Source organism: Dendrobates tinctorius, unplaced genomic scaffold (assembly GCF_039654945.1).
Source record: "Dendrobates tinctorius isolate UK_male_01 unplaced genomic scaffold, ASM3965494v1 ptg000111l, whole genome shotgun sequence".
NCBI classification, from domain to species: domain Eukaryota; kingdom Metazoa; phylum Chordata; class Amphibia; order Anura; family Dendrobatidae; genus Dendrobates; species Dendrobates tinctorius.
Window position 1 is genome coordinate 8,964,137 of NW_027361779.1, and position 20,227 is coordinate 8,984,363.

General features: G+C 44.1%; 1 protein-coding gene across 1 annotated transcript in view; it reads left to right on the plus strand.

Annotated features, from left to right (window-relative positions):
- The window catches only part of MCHR2 (melanin concentrating hormone receptor 2), a 549,146-nt gene that overhangs the window by 118,141 nt on the left and 410,778 nt on the right, over nucleotides 1–20,227 (plus strand). Inside the window, exon 2 of the mRNA XM_073589501.1 lies at nucleotides 44–239. Coding sequence (XP_073445602.1) covers nucleotides 58–239 — 182 coding nt within the window. The 5' untranslated portion in view covers nucleotides 44–57. The remainder of the gene's footprint in view (nucleotides 1–43; nucleotides 240–20,227) is intronic.

Genomic DNA, 20,227 nt, shown 5'->3' on the forward strand with positions numbered 1-20,227 from the left:
TAAAGAATTCAGAGTGTACCAAATATGTTTTTTATTGTTGCAGATCACTGTAATACAATGAATGGATTCCAAATCACATCTTGGAATAGTACTGGAAACTTATCTAATGAATCATGGACTATGAGAAATGAATATCATCTCATTAATACTGCAGAAACTGTTATCCTCCCTTCCTTTATTGGAATTATCTGTTCAACAGGATTAGTGGGAAATATTTTAGTATTGGTCACTATTATAAGGTAAGCAACAAAAATTGCTATGAAGCCAAGACATTTGTGTGGTACTGAAAATAATGTGCCAATATTAATGAATGAAGGTTAGAATAACTTATAAATTTTTCTTTTGTCATTTTCTTAAAACATCCAGTACAGAGGTCCTAAACTACTAAAATGAAAGTGAAATTATGATCCTTGTAACTAAATATGATCTAACTGTTGGATATGCAGATTTTCAAAATAGTTTATTTAGCCCCAAATTTCAAAACTGAAAAGCGTGTAATTGCCTTGAAAATTGGTATAATATCTCTCTATTTTGATCTCTTTAAAGTCAACCTGTCAGTAGGATTTTGCTAAGTAAACTACAGACACTGTCAGGTTGGTGCTGTTATTCTGATTAAAATGAAAATGATATCTTGGTTTATGAAATCTGTCTTGTGGTTGCTGTTTAACCCCTTAGTGACAGAGCCAATTTTGACCTTAATCATCAAGCCAAAAATGACAATTCTCACCCATGTCACTTTATTTGGCAATTAGAAATAAGTGAACGTGTTCGGAAAACGTTCGCCAATCACAAATTTGACATGAATGTAGCACATTCCGATTCATGTTCACTTTCATGAGCATTTTAACTCAAAGTTGGCAAAAGTCAGTTGCAGTTCGGTAAATCATTTCCACTAATGCTTTTGTATGACTGTGGTTAGGATAGTGGTGCTGTATTATAAGCGGGGAGGAAGGGGGAACATGTTTGATGAGGGGAGGGAGTGTGGAGAGGTTAAAGGGGGGGTAGAGATATTTTTTTTAATTAACTTTTGTTTGTTGATTCCGGAAACCAATCAAGTTCAGAAACCATTCACAAAATCATGACACAAGGTCTTCTGTGATTGCTTGCCAATGCCACATATCTCTGGCCATACAAAAAGTGGACATCTGTTATGCTAGTGTCATTTTCTCAGTGTCACAGTGCAGAGAGGTCAACTCCTTTCTTAGTGCTAGTGCTGATGAAAGTGAACTTGTCCGGTGTGAAGTCGATCTTCCAGCATCGAAGTAGAATTTGCAAAAACTGTTTTTTTTTACTATCACCAACAATCAGTGAGAGCACATGACACACCTTTATAGTTAAGCCAGCGGAATCACACCTGCTTAATTATCATGTGCAATGACACTAACCACCACCGGGGGCAAACTAAACTGAAACTGCAAAAGTGCAATGACCCTAATGGCCACCGGGGGCAAAACTAGGAAAAGGACACCACTGTGTAATAACCCTTAATGGCCACTGGGGGCAAAACCATCCCTGAGCAAACAGCTCAAAGAAAAAAAAGGTTACTTGTGTTTTTATCTGACATGATCCAGACACAAAGCGTTGAGGTAGTCCATGGAGTCTGAAGATCTGATGGATGAAAACTTTGGCCAAATCAGAAGCCGAGGGGAGACCGGGCAGAGGGACAAAGTGGGCCATCTTGGAGAAACGATCCACCACCACCAAGATGACTGTACAGCCAGAAGAATGGGGTAGGTCGGTGATGAAATCCATGGCAATGTTTTCCCAAGGAACTGCAGGGATGGGCAACAGAAGCAACAAGCTGGACGGAAGTCGTCGTGGCACTTTGTTTCTTGCACAGGAGGGACAAGAGGCCATGAAATTGAGCACATCTTGGCAAAGCATGGGCCACCAGTAGTGACGCATGATAAGGGCAAAGGTCTTCTTAGTTCCGGCATGGCCAGTCAGTCTGGAGGAGTGCCCCCATAGAAGGACCTTTAGCTTGAGGTTTTCAGGCACAAGAGTCTTGCCAGGAGGTGGAGGAAGCCAGTTCACTGGAGCCACTGTGATGATTGTAGTGGGGTCAATGATATGCTAAGCTTCCTCCACTGTTTTGTGTGGCTGGAAGACCCTGGACAGAGCGTCGGCTTTGGTATTCTTGTTGCCGGGGCGAAAAAGGAGCTTGAAGTCAAATCGGGCAAAAAATAAGGACCATCTGGCCTGACGAGGGTTGAGTCTCTGGGCAGACCGGAGATAGGCCAGATTCTTGTGATCCGAGAAGATTACAAAGGGATGGACAGCCCCCTCCAGGAGATGACGCCATTCTTCTAAGGCCAACTTTATGGCCATGAGTTCCCAGTCGCCGATCGAGTAGTTACACTCGGATGGAGAGAAGGCCTTAGAGAAGAAGCCACAGGGGTGCAGATGACCGGAGGCGGATCTCTGGGACATTACTGCCCCGGCACCTGTCGAGGAAGCGTTCACTCCGAGTACAAAGGGTCGGTTGCTCTCTGGATGATGCAGCACCAGGGCCGTGGAGAAAGACCATTTTAGGGTCTGAAAGGCCTCCTCCACCTCAGGAGTCCAATCATTGTGAGTAGTCCCTTTAGGGGTGAGAGCAGAAATAGGTCTGGTTATTGCGGAAAAGAGAGAGATGAATTGCCGGTAATAATTGGCGAATCCGAGAAACCGTTTTATCGCTCTTACTCCGACGGGTCGAGGCCATTTGAGAATGGCAGTCAACTTCTCGGGATCCATCCTTAATCCAGCATTGGAGATAATGTATCCCAGAAATGGCAGAGAGGTCTGTTCAAAGAGACATTTCTCTATCTTAGCATACAGGCGATTCTCCCGAAGATGCTGTAACAACAGGCGGACACTCTTTCTGTGGGACTAGAGATTCGGAGAGAAGACGAGGATTTCGTCCAAGTCCATGACCACACAGGAGTACAAGAGGTCCCAGAAGATCTAATTGACGAACTCTTGAAACACCGCAGGAGCATTGCAGAGACCAAAGGGCATGACCAGGTACTCGTAATGGCTGTCTCGAGTGTTGAAAGCCTTCTTCCACTCATCACCTGCGCGGAAACGGATCAAGTTATAGGCTCCCCTGAGGTCTACAGCTCCGGAATGAGTGGAAGAGGGTACCTGTTCTTGATGGTAATCTCATTCAAGCTCCTATAGTCAATGCACGGCCGTAGAGATCCGTCCTTTTTCTTGACAAAGAAAAACCTGGCTCCAGTGGGCGAGGAGGATTTCCGTATAAAGCCTTTGGCGAGGTTCTCCCGGACGTACTCGGACATGTCTACGGTCTCTGCGGGAAACAGGGTATAGATTCTGCCCCTTGGGGGGTTGAACCAGGGACTAGTTCAATTGGGCAGTCAAAAGACCGGTGTAGAGGAAGAAGCTCTGCTTCCTTCTTATCAAAGACATCAGCGTAGGAACTGTAGGCTGAAGGAAGGCCCGGAAGGTCTGGAGGTGGCCGAGGAGCGTCCACTAGATGGACAGGAGTCAGGCAGCAAGCTTGGCACGGGTGCCCCCAGCGGAGTATCTCCCCTGAAGACCAGTCGAGAACAGGCTGATGCGTCCTTAACCATGGAAGACCGAGTAGAATCGCATGGGAGAGCTTGGGCAGAACGTAAAAGGCTATCTTCTCTCGATGTAAGGCTCCGACTTGCAACTCCACTTCCTCAGAGACCAAGGTGACGGTCTCCTGTAGCGGTTTGCCATCCACTGCGGCAATCAGGCGAGGATTACATAGGGTAACCACGGGAATCTGGTATTTGTCTACCTCTTCACGCCGGATGAAGTTACCTGCCGAGCCCGAATCCACATAGGCCATCTCAGACCCACGTCTCTCCCCTGAAACCAAAATAACAGATATAGTAAGAGGTTGAGAGGAATCATTAGCATCTAGGGAGGCCTCTCTTACCTGACCTAGGTGGAGGAGTTTCCCTGTTTCTCTGGACAGGTATGGACAAAGTGTGACAAGCCTCCGCAATAGAGGCATAGACCTTGTGCCCGCCTCTCTCTCCAACGCAACTCAGCCAACTTGAGGTGATCTACCTGCATGGATTCGACCGAGAAGGGAGACAAGGACCCGGCAGGATGGGGATTGACAGGCCGGGTGGAAAAGGAAGCTGGCCTGGTGGACCTCCTGTCTCACGCTGAATCCTGGTAACGCTCCTGGAAGCATAGGTCAATGCAGGTGGCCAGCAAGATAAGGTCCTCCATGGTGGTCGGGGTATCCCGACCCGCGAGTTCATCCTTTATTCTGCTCGAAAGTCCGCTCCAGAATGCCCCTACCAAAGCCACGTTGTTCCAGCCAAGCTCAGAGGCGAGAGTGCGAAAGCGGATCGCGTAATGCCCGACCGTGAGCGAACCCTGATGTAGGTTAAGAAGAGACTCAGTGAGAGAGGCTAACCGACCTGGCTCGTCGAAAATCCTGCTAAAAGTATCCAAGAAGACCGGAAGACTCGAGACAACGGGATCGTCACGTTCCCAGAGAGGATTCAGCCAAGACAAGGCCTCTCCCTCCAGATGGGACATAATGAAGGCCACTTTGGCCCGGTCAGAGGGATATTGCTGAGGCAACCATTTAAAATGGAGGCTACACTGATTTAAGAACCCCCTGCAGAGTTTGGGATCACCAGTAAACCGCGGTGGCTTGGCGAGGCGGGGCGCCGGCAGAGCTGTAGACACGAGGGGAGGAGTCGGGATAGCGGTGGCAGACTGGAGGACCGACAAGCGGCTATCAAAGGAGGCCATGTAACTCAGAATATAGAAGACTGGCCAGTTGGGTGGCATTTCCAGGATCAGCCACCAGCAGGGCCGACAAACGGGTGTCCATAGACTTCATGACGGACACGATGCATCCCTGATTCTCCCGCAAAAAGAGCAACTCCTTTTGGGTAGCAGCAGTAGTACCGGCGGAGTCCATGGCCTGATCGTACTGTTACCACAACTGGTCAGGAGACAAATCTCCAGGAATGGACCCTCTGGACCGTGGCACCAAGTGGCCCCGGGCGAGCTGCCAGATGGAGCCGATCCCTATACAGAGATCTTTAGGAGCAGGCACAGGGGTTCGGGTACCACGATAGCCGGTACCGAGAGGGGCGACTCAGGACGGACTGGAGTAGGAGTGTGGGACTGAAGCATAGACAACAGAGCAGGATCACTGGAGACTGGACCGGAGTAGAACTGCTGGACTGGAGCATAGACAACAGGACGGAGAAGGAACATGGGAGGCAGGACTGGAGTAGGACTGTAGGACTGGAGTGTTGATAGCAGGATGGAGCAGGAACACCGGAGGCAGGACTGGAGTAGGACTGAAAGACTGGAGTGTGGATAGCAGGATGGATCAGGAACACCGGAGGCAGGACTGGAGTAGGACTGAAGGACTAGAGTGTGGATAGCAGGGTGAAGCAGGAACACTGGAGGCAGGACTGGAGTAAGACTGAAGGACTGGAGCGAGGATAGCAGGACGGAGCAGGAACACAGGAGGCAGGACTGGAGTATAGATAGCTGGACCCACGGAGCACTGGACTGCGGGGCTACTGCAGGGACCATTGAAGGCAGGACTGTGAGGCTACTGCAGGAATCACTGAAGACAGGACTGTGAGACTGCAGAGAGCACATGAGGAAGCAGGGCCCAGTGTGCTAGCAAACACAACGAACAGGAGCCTCCCTAAGGGGGGAACAGCCTTATAGGGCCCTGTCAGGTCTGCCATTGGTCTGTAGGTGCTTCTGGGTCAGGGCATTGCCGGAGCACAAGAAACAGGAGGGAGGCGCAGCTGCAGCCTATGGCGCATGCGCATTGCATGCAGAGACCTCGTCAGCCGGCTGCGGCGAAGGAGCGGAGGCCGGGTGAGTATGCGGAGGCGGCGTGACAACGTTGCTGTCATCCGTAGGGCTTCCAAAATTGGAGGAAAGCCAGCCCTTGTTCAATTTTAGAAGAGTCAACCTATCTGCATTTTCCATTAAAAGGCATGTGTGCCTATCCGTTCTGATTGCACCAGCAAAACTAAAATCCTGCTCAGACAACACACTTGCAGCAGGACATGGCATCACCTCCAAGGTGTAGAAGGAGAAGTCGGGCCAAATGTGGAGCTTGGACAACCAATAGTTAAAGGGCCCTGAAGAATAAGGAAGGATGCTGGTATGGTCAGTTAAGTAGTCTTTCACCATCTTGGTCAACTTCTCCATCCTCGTCATAGTTACACCCACAGATAGCACTTGCTGACGTGAAAGTCTCATGAAAATGTGTCAGTTGGTGGACATTTTCCCCCCACTGAGTTGCACCTGGTGTGCATGGCCCTTCCCTGCATTCCTTGTGGGTGAAAAAAGCTGGTATCTCTGCCAGCGGCATTATCTGAGAATAATCTTTTTATCAAGTGTTCCACAATGGCTCTCTGACATGCACACACTGAAAATGGCATGTCTGCCTCCGACATTAGAGAAGCAAACTTTTCCTTGTACCGTGGTCAAGAAAGGTGCACAGCCAGTATTTCATTTTGGACAAAATGACTTTTACGCAAGGGTCTTGGGAAAGGTCTCTGGACAGTAACACTGCCATGTGTGGCAGACTACAAAGACTCAGACGTTCAGTGTTCTCACCAGGAAGAACACAAATCATCCTCTCCTCCTCAGGATGCATAGCTTCCTCCTCCTTCCCCTTCTCATTTTAAGACCATCCATCCTGGACAGGCAATTAGCTGGGATTGGGAGTCCCCACTTTAGCTTAAATATAAAACTCCTGTTCCTACTCATCCTCCTCTTCCTCCTGTTCCTTGTCATCACCCAATGTGGCCTTAGAATATTGTGTGAGGCAGGGCTGTGTGGTATCAGCCACTGTAAAATCTTGCTCCACAGCCACCTGTTCGGCAATCAAAGCTTCCTCTTTGAGATTCTTCAGCGAACTTTATAATAGACAGAGCAGCGGGATGGTTACGCTGACAATAGCATCATCAGCGCTCACGATCTTGGTGCAGTACTCACAGTTTTGAAGAACCTCACATATGTCATCGATCCACACCCACTCAGCAATTGGTATGTGTGGGTGCTGAGTGTTACTCTGATGGGCATTAAGAATCTGGAACTCAGACACTGCTCTCTGCTGCTCACTAAGCCTTGCCAACATATAAACCATCTACCGCCTCAACACATTTATCTAACTATCCCTATGTTGCCCATGCAAAATTTTCTTCAGAACCAGGATCCTTGTATCTTGTTCTCTCACGCGTTATGCATTTTATAGCATTTAATAGCTGTTCTTTCACAAATACTTGCTGGTAACTGGTTCATGCAGCATTATATGAACACCTGATTTCTTACATTATTAGTGGACAGAACAATGAAAGCAATTGTTACCTTCCACCTTTCGTTTCTCCACTATTTCCTCATAAATTGTAAGCTTGCAAGCAGGGCCTTTATTCCTCTTGGTATCTGTTGTTTATGTGATTATTGTTATTCTGAAATGTATTGTATTGTCTGTACAAGTCTCTTCTAAAATGTAAAGTGCTGGAGAATATGTTGGCGCTATAGAAATACAATTATTATTATTTATTATTATTATTGTTATTACTATCATTATTATTAAACCCTTTACCCCCAAGGGTGGTGTGCATGTTAATGACCAGGCCAATTTTAAAATTCTGACCACTGTCTCTTTATGAGGTAATAACTCCATGGATCCCTGGGATTCTGACATTGTTTTCTTGTGACATATTGTACTTCATGATAGTGGTAAAATTTATTTGACATGACTTGCATTTATTTGTGAAAAAAACAGAAATTTGGTGAAAATTTTGAAAATTTCGCAATTTTCCAACTTTGAATTTTTATGCCCTTAAATCACAGAGATATGCCACAAAAAATACTTAATTAGTAACATTTCCCACATGTTTATTTTATGTCAGCACAATTTTGGAACCAAAATTTTTTTTTGTTAGGAAGTTATAAGGGTTAAAATTTGACCAGCGATTTCTCATTTTTACAACACCATTTTTTTTATGTGATAGAAAATTAGAAAATATCATAAAGTGACACCATTCTAAAAACTGCACCCCTGAAGGTGCTCAAAACCACATTCAAGAAGTTTATTAACCCTTCAGGTGCTCCACAGGAATTTTTGGAATGTTTAAAAAAATGAACATTTAACTTTTTTACACAAAAAATTTAATTCATATCCAATTTTTTTATTTTACCAAGAGTAACAGGAGAAATTGGACCCCAAAGGTTGTTGTGCAATTTCTCCTGAGTATGCTGATACCCCATATGTGGAAGTAAACTACTGTTTGTGGGCACGGCAGAGCTTGGAAGGGAAGGAGTGCCATTTGACTTTTTCAATGCAAAATTGCCTGGAATTAAGATCAGATGCCATGTCGCGTTTGGAGAGCCCCTGATGTGCCTAAATAGTGGAAACCCCACACACATGACACCATTTTGGAAGCTAAACTCCCTAAGGAACTTATCTAGATATGTGGTGATCACTTTGAACCCCCAAGTGCTTCACAGAAGTTTATAACATAGAGCCATAAACATAAAAAATCATATTTTTTTTTACAATAATGATCTTTTCGCCCCAAATTTTTTATTTTCCCAAGAGTAACAGGAAAAATTGAACCCCAATTGTTGTTGTGCAATTTATCCTGAGTATGCTGATACCCCATATGTGGGTAAACCACTGTTTGGGCGCATGGCAGAGCTCGGAAGGGAAGGAGCACTGTTTGACTTTTTCAACGCAAAATTGGCTGGAACTAAGATCAGACACCATGCTACGTTTGGAGAGCCCCTGATGTGCCTAAACAGTGGAAACCCCCCACAAGGGACACCATTTTGGAAGGAGCCGGCAGAGCAGGGGAGAATGATGAGAGCCTTGTTCAGCACCTGGCGTCGGGGAACAGCGCTTATTGTAATGCTACTTCCCTGGCGCCCATCTTTGTGGTACTGATGCCAGACATGTGCCATAAGTATTACACACACACGGACACTGACATCTCTGGTACCAGAAACATCAGGATGTGTGAAAGAGGCGTTATAGCAGGTTTTTATGTTTGGCTGTTGTCACACGCTAAAAGACGCTTTTTATTGCAAAAAATATTTTTTTGCATCACCATATTTTGAGAGCTATAATTTTTCCATATTTTGGCCCACTGAGTCATTTGAGGTCTTGTTTTTTGCAGGACGAGTTAACGTTTTTATTGGTACCATTTTTGGGCACATGACTTTTTTTGATCGCTTTCTATTCTGTTTTTGGGAGGCAGAATGAACAAATACCAGCAATTCATGAATTTCTTTTGGGGGGGCATTTATACCATTTCATGTGTGGTAAAATTGATAAGGCAGTTTTATTCTTTGGGTTAGTACAATTACAGCAATACCTCATTTATATCATTTTTTTATGTTTTGGCGCTGTTATACAATAAAAATTATTTTATAAAAAATAATTATTTTTGCATTGTTTTATTCTGAAAGCTATAACTTTTTCTTATTTTTCCGATGATGGAGCTGTATGGAGGCTTATTTTTTGTGGAACTAGATGACATTTTCAGCGGTACCACGTTTATTTATATCCGTCTTTTTGATTGCGTGTTAATTCACTTTATGTACGCAGTATGATGATAAAGCATTGTTTTTTGCCTTTTTTTATGGTGTTCACTAAAGGGGTTAACTAGGGGGACAGTTTTATAGTTTGGGTCATTGCGGATGCGATGCTACCAAATATGTGTACTTTTATTGTTTAGAATTTGTTTTCATTCAAATATTTATTTAGTTATTGAATAAATATTGATTTTTTTTTTATTATTTTCATTTTTTAAAAATATTTGTGCTATTATTTAATTTTTTTTTACTTTATTCTAACTTTACACTTTGCCCCACTATGGGACAATCATTTTTTGCGGGCTGATCACTTTTATAGCATGCTGATGCAACAATCGGTCTGCCAGGGGGCTTGTCCAGTCTTTTATGTATTTTTGGTAATACATAAAAGATTGGAATCAATGGATTCTTTTTAATCAAGAAATCTTACAGGTGGTCTCATTGTTTTCAGATGCTCCAGCTTTCTATGTCTATGGGTCTTATTCACATTAGCATAAACTGGTAAGCGAGGCCATTTGTATTTTGTCTGTATTTCTTTCCAGCTTCAATGCATCAGGTTCTTAGTGGAATTTATATTATAGCGTACTTATGTAAATCCTGAATATTCTAATATGTATTGAATCTCTATAAGAGTCATATCAATATTGTACAATTGATCCATTTTTTGAACCATGTTTATTTATTTTATAGTGCATTTGCACGATATTGACATATACAGCCATGATTGTACATTGTTTATTCATATTCATATGGTCTTTTTTCCTTGTATATTCTTTTGTGATTTACTTTTGATATAGGTCATGTACTGACTTTATGATTCTATTTTTGTTTGCTTATTCCAGTCTGTTGAAGGTCGTTGTATAGACCGAAACGTTAATTTCTTGGATTATGAGAAATAATTTTTTTTTTGCTGTAGCAATCATTTGAGTGCCAGATTATTTTTCATATTTATTACAAGGGAGTGGTAACCCTTATCTGAGCACCTTGAATATACAAGGAGTGACGTGTTAATCTTATCCAAATATATTATCCAGACTTCTCCTTCTCCCCATGCTTTTGAACTGTGACCCCCACCCATTGGATAAATACACAATTTTCTCAAAAGGACAGAACCTTGCCATATGGACAGAGAATTAGAGGCCATGTGTTAATTAATGCGAGGAAGAACAGAACTGGGACCCCCTGCTGTCCATTATGCAGGAAGGCCAGCTATTAATGGAAGCCCTAGACCGAGCAGCACCAACACATAGAGATGAATTATGAGAGTACTGTGAATCTCAGGGTTAAGTCCAATACACCACCAGAATCCTGGGAGCCCTCCTCACACACACTTGGGTCTGATTATTCTCTAGCTGTTCCAAATACTGAGCTATCCAGACTGGTTCTCTAGAACCACTTAACCAACCCAAGTTTGGATTCTCGATAATGGTCAAGCCCCAACAAACCCGTTGAGTTGTCAGTCTTCCCATTTGGATCTCCCACTAAGAAGTTATGAGTAGTGATGAGCGAACTTGCTCACCACTACTCGTTACTCGCCTGAGTATCACGGTACTCTGTGCACTCGGCGAGCACCGAGCATTTCCGGGATTACTCAGCGGGAACTTGGGTCTCCACCCAGATTTTTTGGCAGTGTTCAGAGACCCAATCACCATGCAGGGATTGTCTGCCAGGCACTGTAATGCTGCAGCCATCTTTGCTGTGGTCTCACAGTGATTGGCTGGCCGCACAGCATCATCAGGGGTATAAAAGACCGGACGCCGCCCTGCACGGCGCATTCAGTTCCGGATTTAAAGAGTGTAGGGCAAGCTGCTGCCGAGATAGTGTCAGATTTTGGGAATTATTAGTCAGTGTGGGGTCTACCATCCTAAAGTAATCAAATCAAGCTAAACCAACAGACCTTCTAAGGACTAATTCTGGAGTATATAGGTTGCAATGTTAGGTAGGCAGGGGATTGTAAGTCACTCTATATATATAAGTGCAAGGCCTGCAGTCACTGTAGGTGTGTATAGAGATATCATTGCATACACCAAAAGAGTCCAATCTGTTACTGTCTGCTGTGGCTGCCAATAGGAAATATTGACCATATATACCTAGCCCCAGGTCTAATTGGCTAGGAAAATTTTTTAGCCAGGCAACATAGTTACATAGTTTTGAAGGCTGAAGAAAGACCTTATGTCCATCTAGTTCAGCCTATTTTTAGTGCAGCTGTTCTGCAGTGTTGATCCTGGGGAAGGCAAAAAACCCACAGAGTAGCAGCCAATTTTCTCCATAGGGAAAAAAGTTCCTTCCCCTAAGCTGGGTCAACCATCTACCTATAATATTATGTTATTCGTAACCTTCTATACTGTTACTCACAAGAAAAGCATCCATTCCTTTCTTAAATTCATTCAGTGAGTTGGCCATCACCACTTCCTCATGAAGAGAATTCCAGAGCCTCACTGCTCTTACCGTGAAGAACCCTCTTCAATGCTGGTGCAGAAATTGTCTTTCCTCCAAACGAAGAGAATGCCCCCTTGTTCTCGTCACAGTCCTTGGTACAAACAGTTCATTGGAGAGATCTCTGTATTGCCCTCTGATATACTTGTACATATATATTAGGATTCCCCTAAGTCTTCTCTTTTCTACAGTAAATAGACCTAATTTTGATAACCTTTCTGGGTATTGTAGTGAACCAACTCCATTTATCATTTTAGTAGCCCGCCTTTGAAACCTTTCAAGTTCAGTAATGTCTTTCTTGAGCACCGGCATCCAAAATTGCACACAATACTCCAAGTGTGGTCTGACAAGTGGTTTGTACTGAGGGAGAATTATGTTTTCATCTCGTGTCCACCTCTTCTAATGCATCCCATGACCCTATTTGCTTTGGCGGCAGCTGCCTGACACTGGGCACTCCAATTTAACTTCTTATTGACTAAGATGCCTAAGTCTTTTTCCATGTCTGATTTTCCCAGCAGTTTCCCATTTAGTAAGTAATTGTAGCATCTGTTTCTCCTTCCCATGTGCATAACCTTACACTTACCTGTGTTAAACCTCATTTGCCATTTTTCAGCCCAATTCTCCAATTTACTCAAATCTGTCTGTAGTTGCAAACTGACCTCCTTTGTGTTAACTACCTTACATAGTTTTGTATCATCTGCAAATACTGATATTTTACTGTGTAAGCCATCCACTAGATCATTAATAAACATATTAAACAGTAGGGGGCCCAATACAGAACCCTGTGGTACCCCACTAGTAATCCTGGCCCAATCTGAGTATGCGCCATTAATAACCACTCTTTGTTTTCTATCACTAAGCCAGCTACCTACCCATCTACACACATTTTCCCCTAGCCCAAGCTTTCTCATCTTACCAATCTTTTATGTGGGACAGTGTCAAATGCTTTAGAGAAGTCGAGATAAATGACATCCAATGATTCTCCTTGGTCCATTTGAGAGCTTACATCCTCATAGAAGCTGATCAGGTTAGTTTGGCAGGAGCGATCCTTCATAAATCCATGTTGATATGGAGTTAACCATTTATTAACATTGAGATATTCCATAATGGTGTTCCTTAGAAACCCTTCAAAAATTTTACCCACAACAGATGTTAAGCTTACCGGCCTATAGTTTCCAGGTTCCCTTTTACACCCCTTTTTGAATATTGGCACCACATTTGCTTGCCGCCAATCAAAAGGAACAGGTCCTGTTTCTATAGAGTCTTTAAATATAAGGAATAGAGGCCTGTCTATCACATTACTTAACTCCCTTAATACCCGAGGGTGAATGCCATCAGGGCCTGGTGATTTGTCAATTTTAATCTTACTAAGGCGGTTCTGCCCTTCTTCCTGGGTTAGGCAGGTAATACTTACTGGGGAGTTTACATTATCACTCTGCATTTCCCCTGGCAAATCCTTTTCCTGTGTGAACACTGTTGAGAAAAAAGTATTTAAAACATTTGCTTTTCCCACATTGCTCTCTATGATTTCACCCTCATTGTTCTTTAAAGGGCCGACACCATCAATTTTAATCATTTTACTGTTTATATAATTAAAGAATAGTTTGGGGTTTGTTTTACTTTCCTTAGCAATGAGTCTCTCAGTTTCCACTTTTGCTAAATGTATTTGTTTTTTTTACACATTTTATTTTTTTCTCTATAACTTTTTAACGCTTCTTCATTGCCTTCTTGTTTTAGCTTCTTAAGGCTGGGTTCACACGTAGCGGAACTCTCGCGGAAATTACCGCGAGAATTCCGAATTCCATTCCGCTGGAAAATCGCATTTTAAATTCCCGCGATTTTCCCAAAAAACTAGCATTTTGCAAGCGTTATTAGCTTGCAGAATTGCTAGTGTTTTCCAAGCGATCTGTAGCATCACTTGGAGAACTGATTGACAGGTTGGTCACACTCGTCAAACATAGTGTTTGACAAGTGTGACCAACTTTTTTACTATTGAGGCCGCCTATGCGGCATCAATAGTAAAAGATAGGATGTAAAAAATAATTTAAAAAAAAATGTATTGTTATTCTCACCTTCCGATGTCCCGCGCTGCCTTTCCGCCTGTCTCCATGCTCCCGGTCCCAGTAGTCCTTTGCGCGAATTACCGCGATGACTTCCGTTCTCGCGGGATCGCGACATCTCGCGGTCATTCGCGATGGCATCGTGCGAATGACCGTGAGACTTCGCGATCCCACGAGAACGGACGTCATCGCTCGCAAAGGATTACTGGGACCGGGAGCGTGGAGAGAGGCGAGAAGGCTGCGCGGAGCGTCGGAAGGTGAGAATAACAATATTTTTTATTTTGATTCCATTTTTTTACAGGGATATGGTTCCCAAAGCCTGGAGGACAGTTTCCGCTCCTCCGGGCCGTGGGTACCATCCGCAAATGTTCTGCTTAATTTTCGCATGGTGTGCACAGCCACATGCGGAAAATAAGCACAACAATGCATTCCTATGGGTGCGGGATCGCCGCGATTCCGCAAAATTAATGAGCATGCTGCGCTAGCACAGCATTGCGGAATCCCAAAGGAATGCATGGGATGCTTATTTTTTGCATTTTCGCGCCAAAATCGCGTGGTTAAAACCACCGCGGAAACGCAAAAAAAACGCCACTTGTGAACTCAGCCTAAATGCCTTGTTCTTGTTATTAATGGAGCTTATTTTATTGCAAAGCAATCCAGAGCCCTTTTTTTTTTTCTCCATTTGCTTTTTGACACTGCACAATACAGCCAGATCCTTTTCCTAACACAGCGTGAAAATCCAGCAATTTTAAAGTGGTCCCAAAAATCACTTTTGAGTGCACAGAGAAATCTTTCATTTTTATGTGGTACGGTAGAGTAGAATTTTTTTTGAGTGTCTTACACAATTTCTTGACACCATTTTGCTGAATCCAAAAAAAAATACATACAGTCCACATATTTTACAGTGTGGTATATCTTTGACACGCCTCCTCCATCCGTGTGCTAAAACTTTGGGCATTTTAGGCCGGTATTCCATTTTTTTTGTTGTGTGGTATCTCCATTCCAGCCCATATATCTGCGTGCTCTAAGTTTGGGCATTTTAGGCCGGTATTCAATTTTTTTTGCTGTCTGTCACTCTAGTTATATACAGTACTATTTTGCATTTTTTCAAGATAGCAGGCCACATATTTTTCAGTGTGGTATCTCTGTGCCAGTCCTCATATATCTGCGTTGTCCAAGTTTGGCCATTTTAGGCCGGTATTCCAGTGTTTTCCTGTATGTCAAGCTTGTTATATACAGCACTATTTAGCATAAAAAATAAAAAAATACAGGCCACATATTTGTCAGTGTGGCATCTCCGTGCCAGATCATATATCTGCGTGCTCCAAGTTTGAGCATTTTAGGCCGGTATTCCATTTTTTTTGTTGTCTGTCACTCTAGTTACATACAGCACTAATTCGCTTTTTAAAAAAAAAACAGACCACATATTTGGCAGTGTAGTATCTCCGTGCCAGGCCTCATATATCTGCATTGTCCAAGTTTGGCCATTTTAGGCTGGTATTTCAGTGTTTTCCTATGTGTCACTCTAGTTATATACAGCACTATTTAGCATAAAAAAGAAAAAAATACAGGTCACATTTTTGGCAGTGTGGCATCTCTGCACCAGCTCATATATCTGTGTGCTCCAAGTTTGGGCATTTTATGCCGGTATTCCATTTTTTTTGCTGTCTGTCACTCTAGTTATATACAGCACTATTTTGCCTTTTTTTAAAAAAAAAAACCTCACATATCTGCATTGTCCAAGTTTGGCCATTTAAGGCTGCTATTCCAGTGTTTTCTTGTGTGTCAGTCTAGTGATATACAGCACTATTTAGCATACAAAAGAAAAAATACAGGCCACATATTTGTCAGTGTGGTATCTCTATACTAGCACATATACAGTTAGGTCCATATATATTTGGACAGAGACAACATTTTTCTAATTTTGGTTCTTGACATTACCACAATGAATTTTAAACAGAACAACTCAGATGCAGTTGAAGTTCAGACTTTCAGCTTTCATTTGAGGGTATCCACATTAATATTGGATGAAGGGTTTAGGAGTTTCGGTTCCTTAACATGTGCCACCCTGTTTTTAATGGAACAAAAGTAATTGGACAGATTAAATAATTGTAAATAAAATGTTCATTTCCAGTACTTGGTTGAAAACCCTTTGTTGGCAATGACTGCCTGAAGTCTTGAACTCATGGACATCACCCGACGCTGTGTTTCCTCCTCTTTGATGCTCTGCCAGGCCTTCACTGCGGTGGTTTTCAGTTGCTGTTTGTTTGTGGGCCTATCTGTCTGAAGTTTAGTCTTTAACAAGTGAAATGCATGCTCAGTTGGGTTGAGATCAGGTGACTGACTTGGCCATTCAAGAATATTCCAATTCTTTGCTTTAATAAACTCCTGGGTTGCTTTGGCTTTATGTTTTGGGTCATTGTCCATCTGTAGTATGAAACAACGACCAATCAGTTTGGCTGCATTTGGCTGGATCTGAGCACACAGTATGGCTCTGAATACCTCAGAATTCATTCGGCTGCTTCTGTCCTGTGTCACATCATCAATAATCACTAGTGACCCAGTGCCACTGGCAGCCATGCAAGCCCAAGCCATCACACTGCCTCCGCCATGTTTTACAGATGATGTGGTATGCTTTGGATCATGAGCTGTACCATGCCTTCGCCATACTTTCTCTTTCCATCATTCTGGTAGAGGTTGATCTTGGTTTCATCTGTCCAAAGAATGTTCTTCCAGAACTGTGCTGGCTCTTTTAGATGTTTTTTAGCAAAGTCCAGTCTAGCCTTTTGATTCTTGATGCTTATGAGTGGCTTGCACCGTGCAGTGAACCCTCTGTATTTACTTTCATGCAGTCTTCTCTTTATGGTAGATTTGGATATTGATACGCCTACCTCCCGGAGAGTGTTGTTCACTTGGTTGGCTGTTGTGAACGGGTTTCTCTTCACCATGGAGATTATTCTGCGATCATCCACCACTGTTGTCTTCCTTGGGCGCCCAGGTCTTTTTGCATTGATGAGTTCACCAGTGCTTTCTTTCTTTCTCAGGATGTACCAAACTGTAGATTTTGCCACTCCTAATGGTGTAGCAATTTCTCAGATGGGTTTTTTCTGTTTTTGCAGCTTAAGGATGGCTTGTTTCACCTGCATGGAGAGTTCCTTTGACCGATGTTTCCTTCACAGCAAAACCTTTCAAATGCAAGCACCACACCTCAAATCAACTCCAGACCTTTTATCTGCTTAATTGAGAATGACATAACGAAGGGATTGCCCACACCTGTCCATGAAATAGCCTTGGAGTCAATTGTCCAATTACTTTTGGTCCCTTTAAAAACAGGGTGGCACATGTTAAGGAGCTGAAACTCCTAAACCCTTCATCCAATTTTAATGTGGATACCCTGAAATGAAAGCTGAAAGTCTGAACTTCAACTGCATCTGAATTGTTTTGTTTAAAATTCATTGTGGTAATGTCTAGAATCAAAATTAGAAAAATGTTGTCCGTGTCCAAAAATTTATGGACCTAACTGTATCTGCATTGTCCAAGTTTGGCCATTTTAAGGCTGGTATTTCAGTGTTTTCCTGTCTGTCACTCTAGTTATATACAGCACTATTTAGCATAAAAAACAAAAAAAATACAGGCCGCATATTTGGCAGTGTGGTATCTCCGTAACAGGCCTAATTTACTGTATCTGTTGAAAAAATTTGGCCATTTTAGGCCTACATATTCTAGTTTTTTTTGCAGTCTGGTACCGTATTTATTAACACAAATTTGATAAGCAAAAAAACATTTTTATCTACAGTCCAGATAGGTTAAGGCTATGTGCACACGCTGTGGATTCTGCTGCGGATCCACTGCGGATTGGCCTCTGCTGATCCGCAGCAGTTCCGCAGACATAGTACAGTACCATGTTAGTCAATGGTAGTTCAAATCCGCTTTGCACATGCTGCAGATTTTTCCCTGCGGAAAAGCTGCGGTTTTAAATCCATAGCATGTCAATTCTTTCCGCGGATTCCGCTGCGGTTTGACACCTATTCCATTGTCCAGGTGTCAAACCACAGGGGAAAACCGCTGGCCAATCCACAGGTCACTTTACCTGTGGTTTTACCTGTGGATCCGCATGGAAAAATCCGCACGTGAATCCGCAGCGTGTGTACATACCCTAAAGTGGTTTTCCCGCTCACGTATCACATACAAGTTCACTCCCAATTCAGCCATTTGTAGTGAACGTGTATAATATTCTAGTCCATTGACAATGGGCAAGGCGCGTGGCAAGGGACGGGGAAGTGGATGTGATGGTCATGGTGCATGCCGAGGCCGAGGCTGTGGGCAAGCTGAAATTGGGCAACCAAAAACACCCACATCTTCTTGCTGGACCTTAGTGTCCGAAGTCCTAGGAGACCGCAGCAAGACAGCACTATTGAAGCCCGAGCTGTGTGAAAAGTTTGTTGGTTGGATAGTGGATAATACTTCCAGTTACTTATCCATCACCACCAGCACCCTGTCTACCTCACAGTCAAGTCAGAGTAGCCGTGAATCTGGACCACATATTCCTCACCCTGATCCTCCTTCCTCCCACCATGCTGAGTGCCCTGAGACAACTGATCCCACACTCGGACACTCCGAAGAGCTGTTCGGTTTTCCATTTGTAGATTCGTGCCTCTCGTCTGGTCCACTTGTAGCGAGGCAAGATCAGATTACATGTAACGATGCACAAATATTTGAGCAGCCGTGGTCACAGGAGGTGAACAAGGATGAGACACAATTGCTGGAAAGTAGGGAGGAGGAGGACCAGGGTGCAGAAGTGGAAGATGAGGTGGTGGATGATATAGTAACTGACCCAACCTGGCAGGAGGACATGCAGAGCGAGGAGAGCAGCACACGGGGGAGGGAGGTGTAGCACCCCTTCAGGCAGGAAGAAGCAGTGTGGTGGCTGCAGACAGAAGGTGGGCAACCGTTCCCCGTAACACCAAGATGACGGCAGTTGCCAGTCCAACTGTTAGGTGTTCCAGAGTCTGGTTATTTTTTTAAAGACTCTGACGATAACCCCAAACAGGCCATTTGCAACACTACCAGCCTTACCGTCAACAGCATGATCAGGCACATGGCAGCAAAGCACCCGACTTTGTGGGTCCAACCTCAGGCTCCAGGAGCAGTGTCTATGGGTGACACTACCGCGTCTTCCACTGTTGTGCATGCAAGCCAATCCCCTCTCCACGGTGCATGCAAAGATGTCTCCTTCCCTGCACCTGCTGTTGCCCACAGTCAAACAGCACCATCATCAAGCATGTCCACGTCCTTGTCCCAGTGCAGCCTTCAGTTGTCCATGCCCCAGTCATTGGAACGGCTGCGTATTTCTGCTTACAATGCCCCATAGGCCACAGTACTAAATTCTCCCATTTTTTGTCTGCTTGCACTCGAAATGTTGCCTTTTAGGCTCGTGGAGACAGAAGCTTTCTGTAACCTGATAGCGGCAGCCATCCCAAGGTACTCGGTGCCCAGTCGCCACTATTTCTCCTGCAGTGCCGTCCCGGCATTACACAAGCACGTGTCCCACAACATTACCCATGCCCTCAATAATGCAGTTACTGGGAAAGTACACCTAACCATGGACACGTGGCCAGGGACGGTACATCTCACTGACGGCACACTGGGTTAACATAGAGGAAGTCGGGACCCAGTCAGACCTTGGGATGGAACACATCCTCCTAATGCCAAGGATTGCGGACCCTACGTCAATCAGTGTTGCCCCCACTGTCTCCAGCTCCTGCACCTCTTGCTCTTCAACCTCCATCGCTGAAATGAGCACATTAGTCACAAGCTGGAAGCACTGCAGCACTACCAAAGCTAAGCAGCAACAGGCTGTGCTGAAGCTAATTTGCTTTGGTGACAAACCGCACAATGCTGAAGAGTTGTTGACAGCTCTGAAATCGCAGGCAGATGTGTGGCTGACACTGCTGAATCTACAGCCAGGCACGGTTGTGTGCGACGATGGCAGGAACCTGGTGGCGGCTCTGAGGCAAGGCGAACTGACACACGTAATATGACTGGCCCATGCGCTTAACCTCATTGTTCAACATTAGAAAGTCAGCTACAGCTTCAGCCGCCCTTGCCGTGCTTCAGAAGCGATAGCAGATAGCGGCTCACTGATATAATTA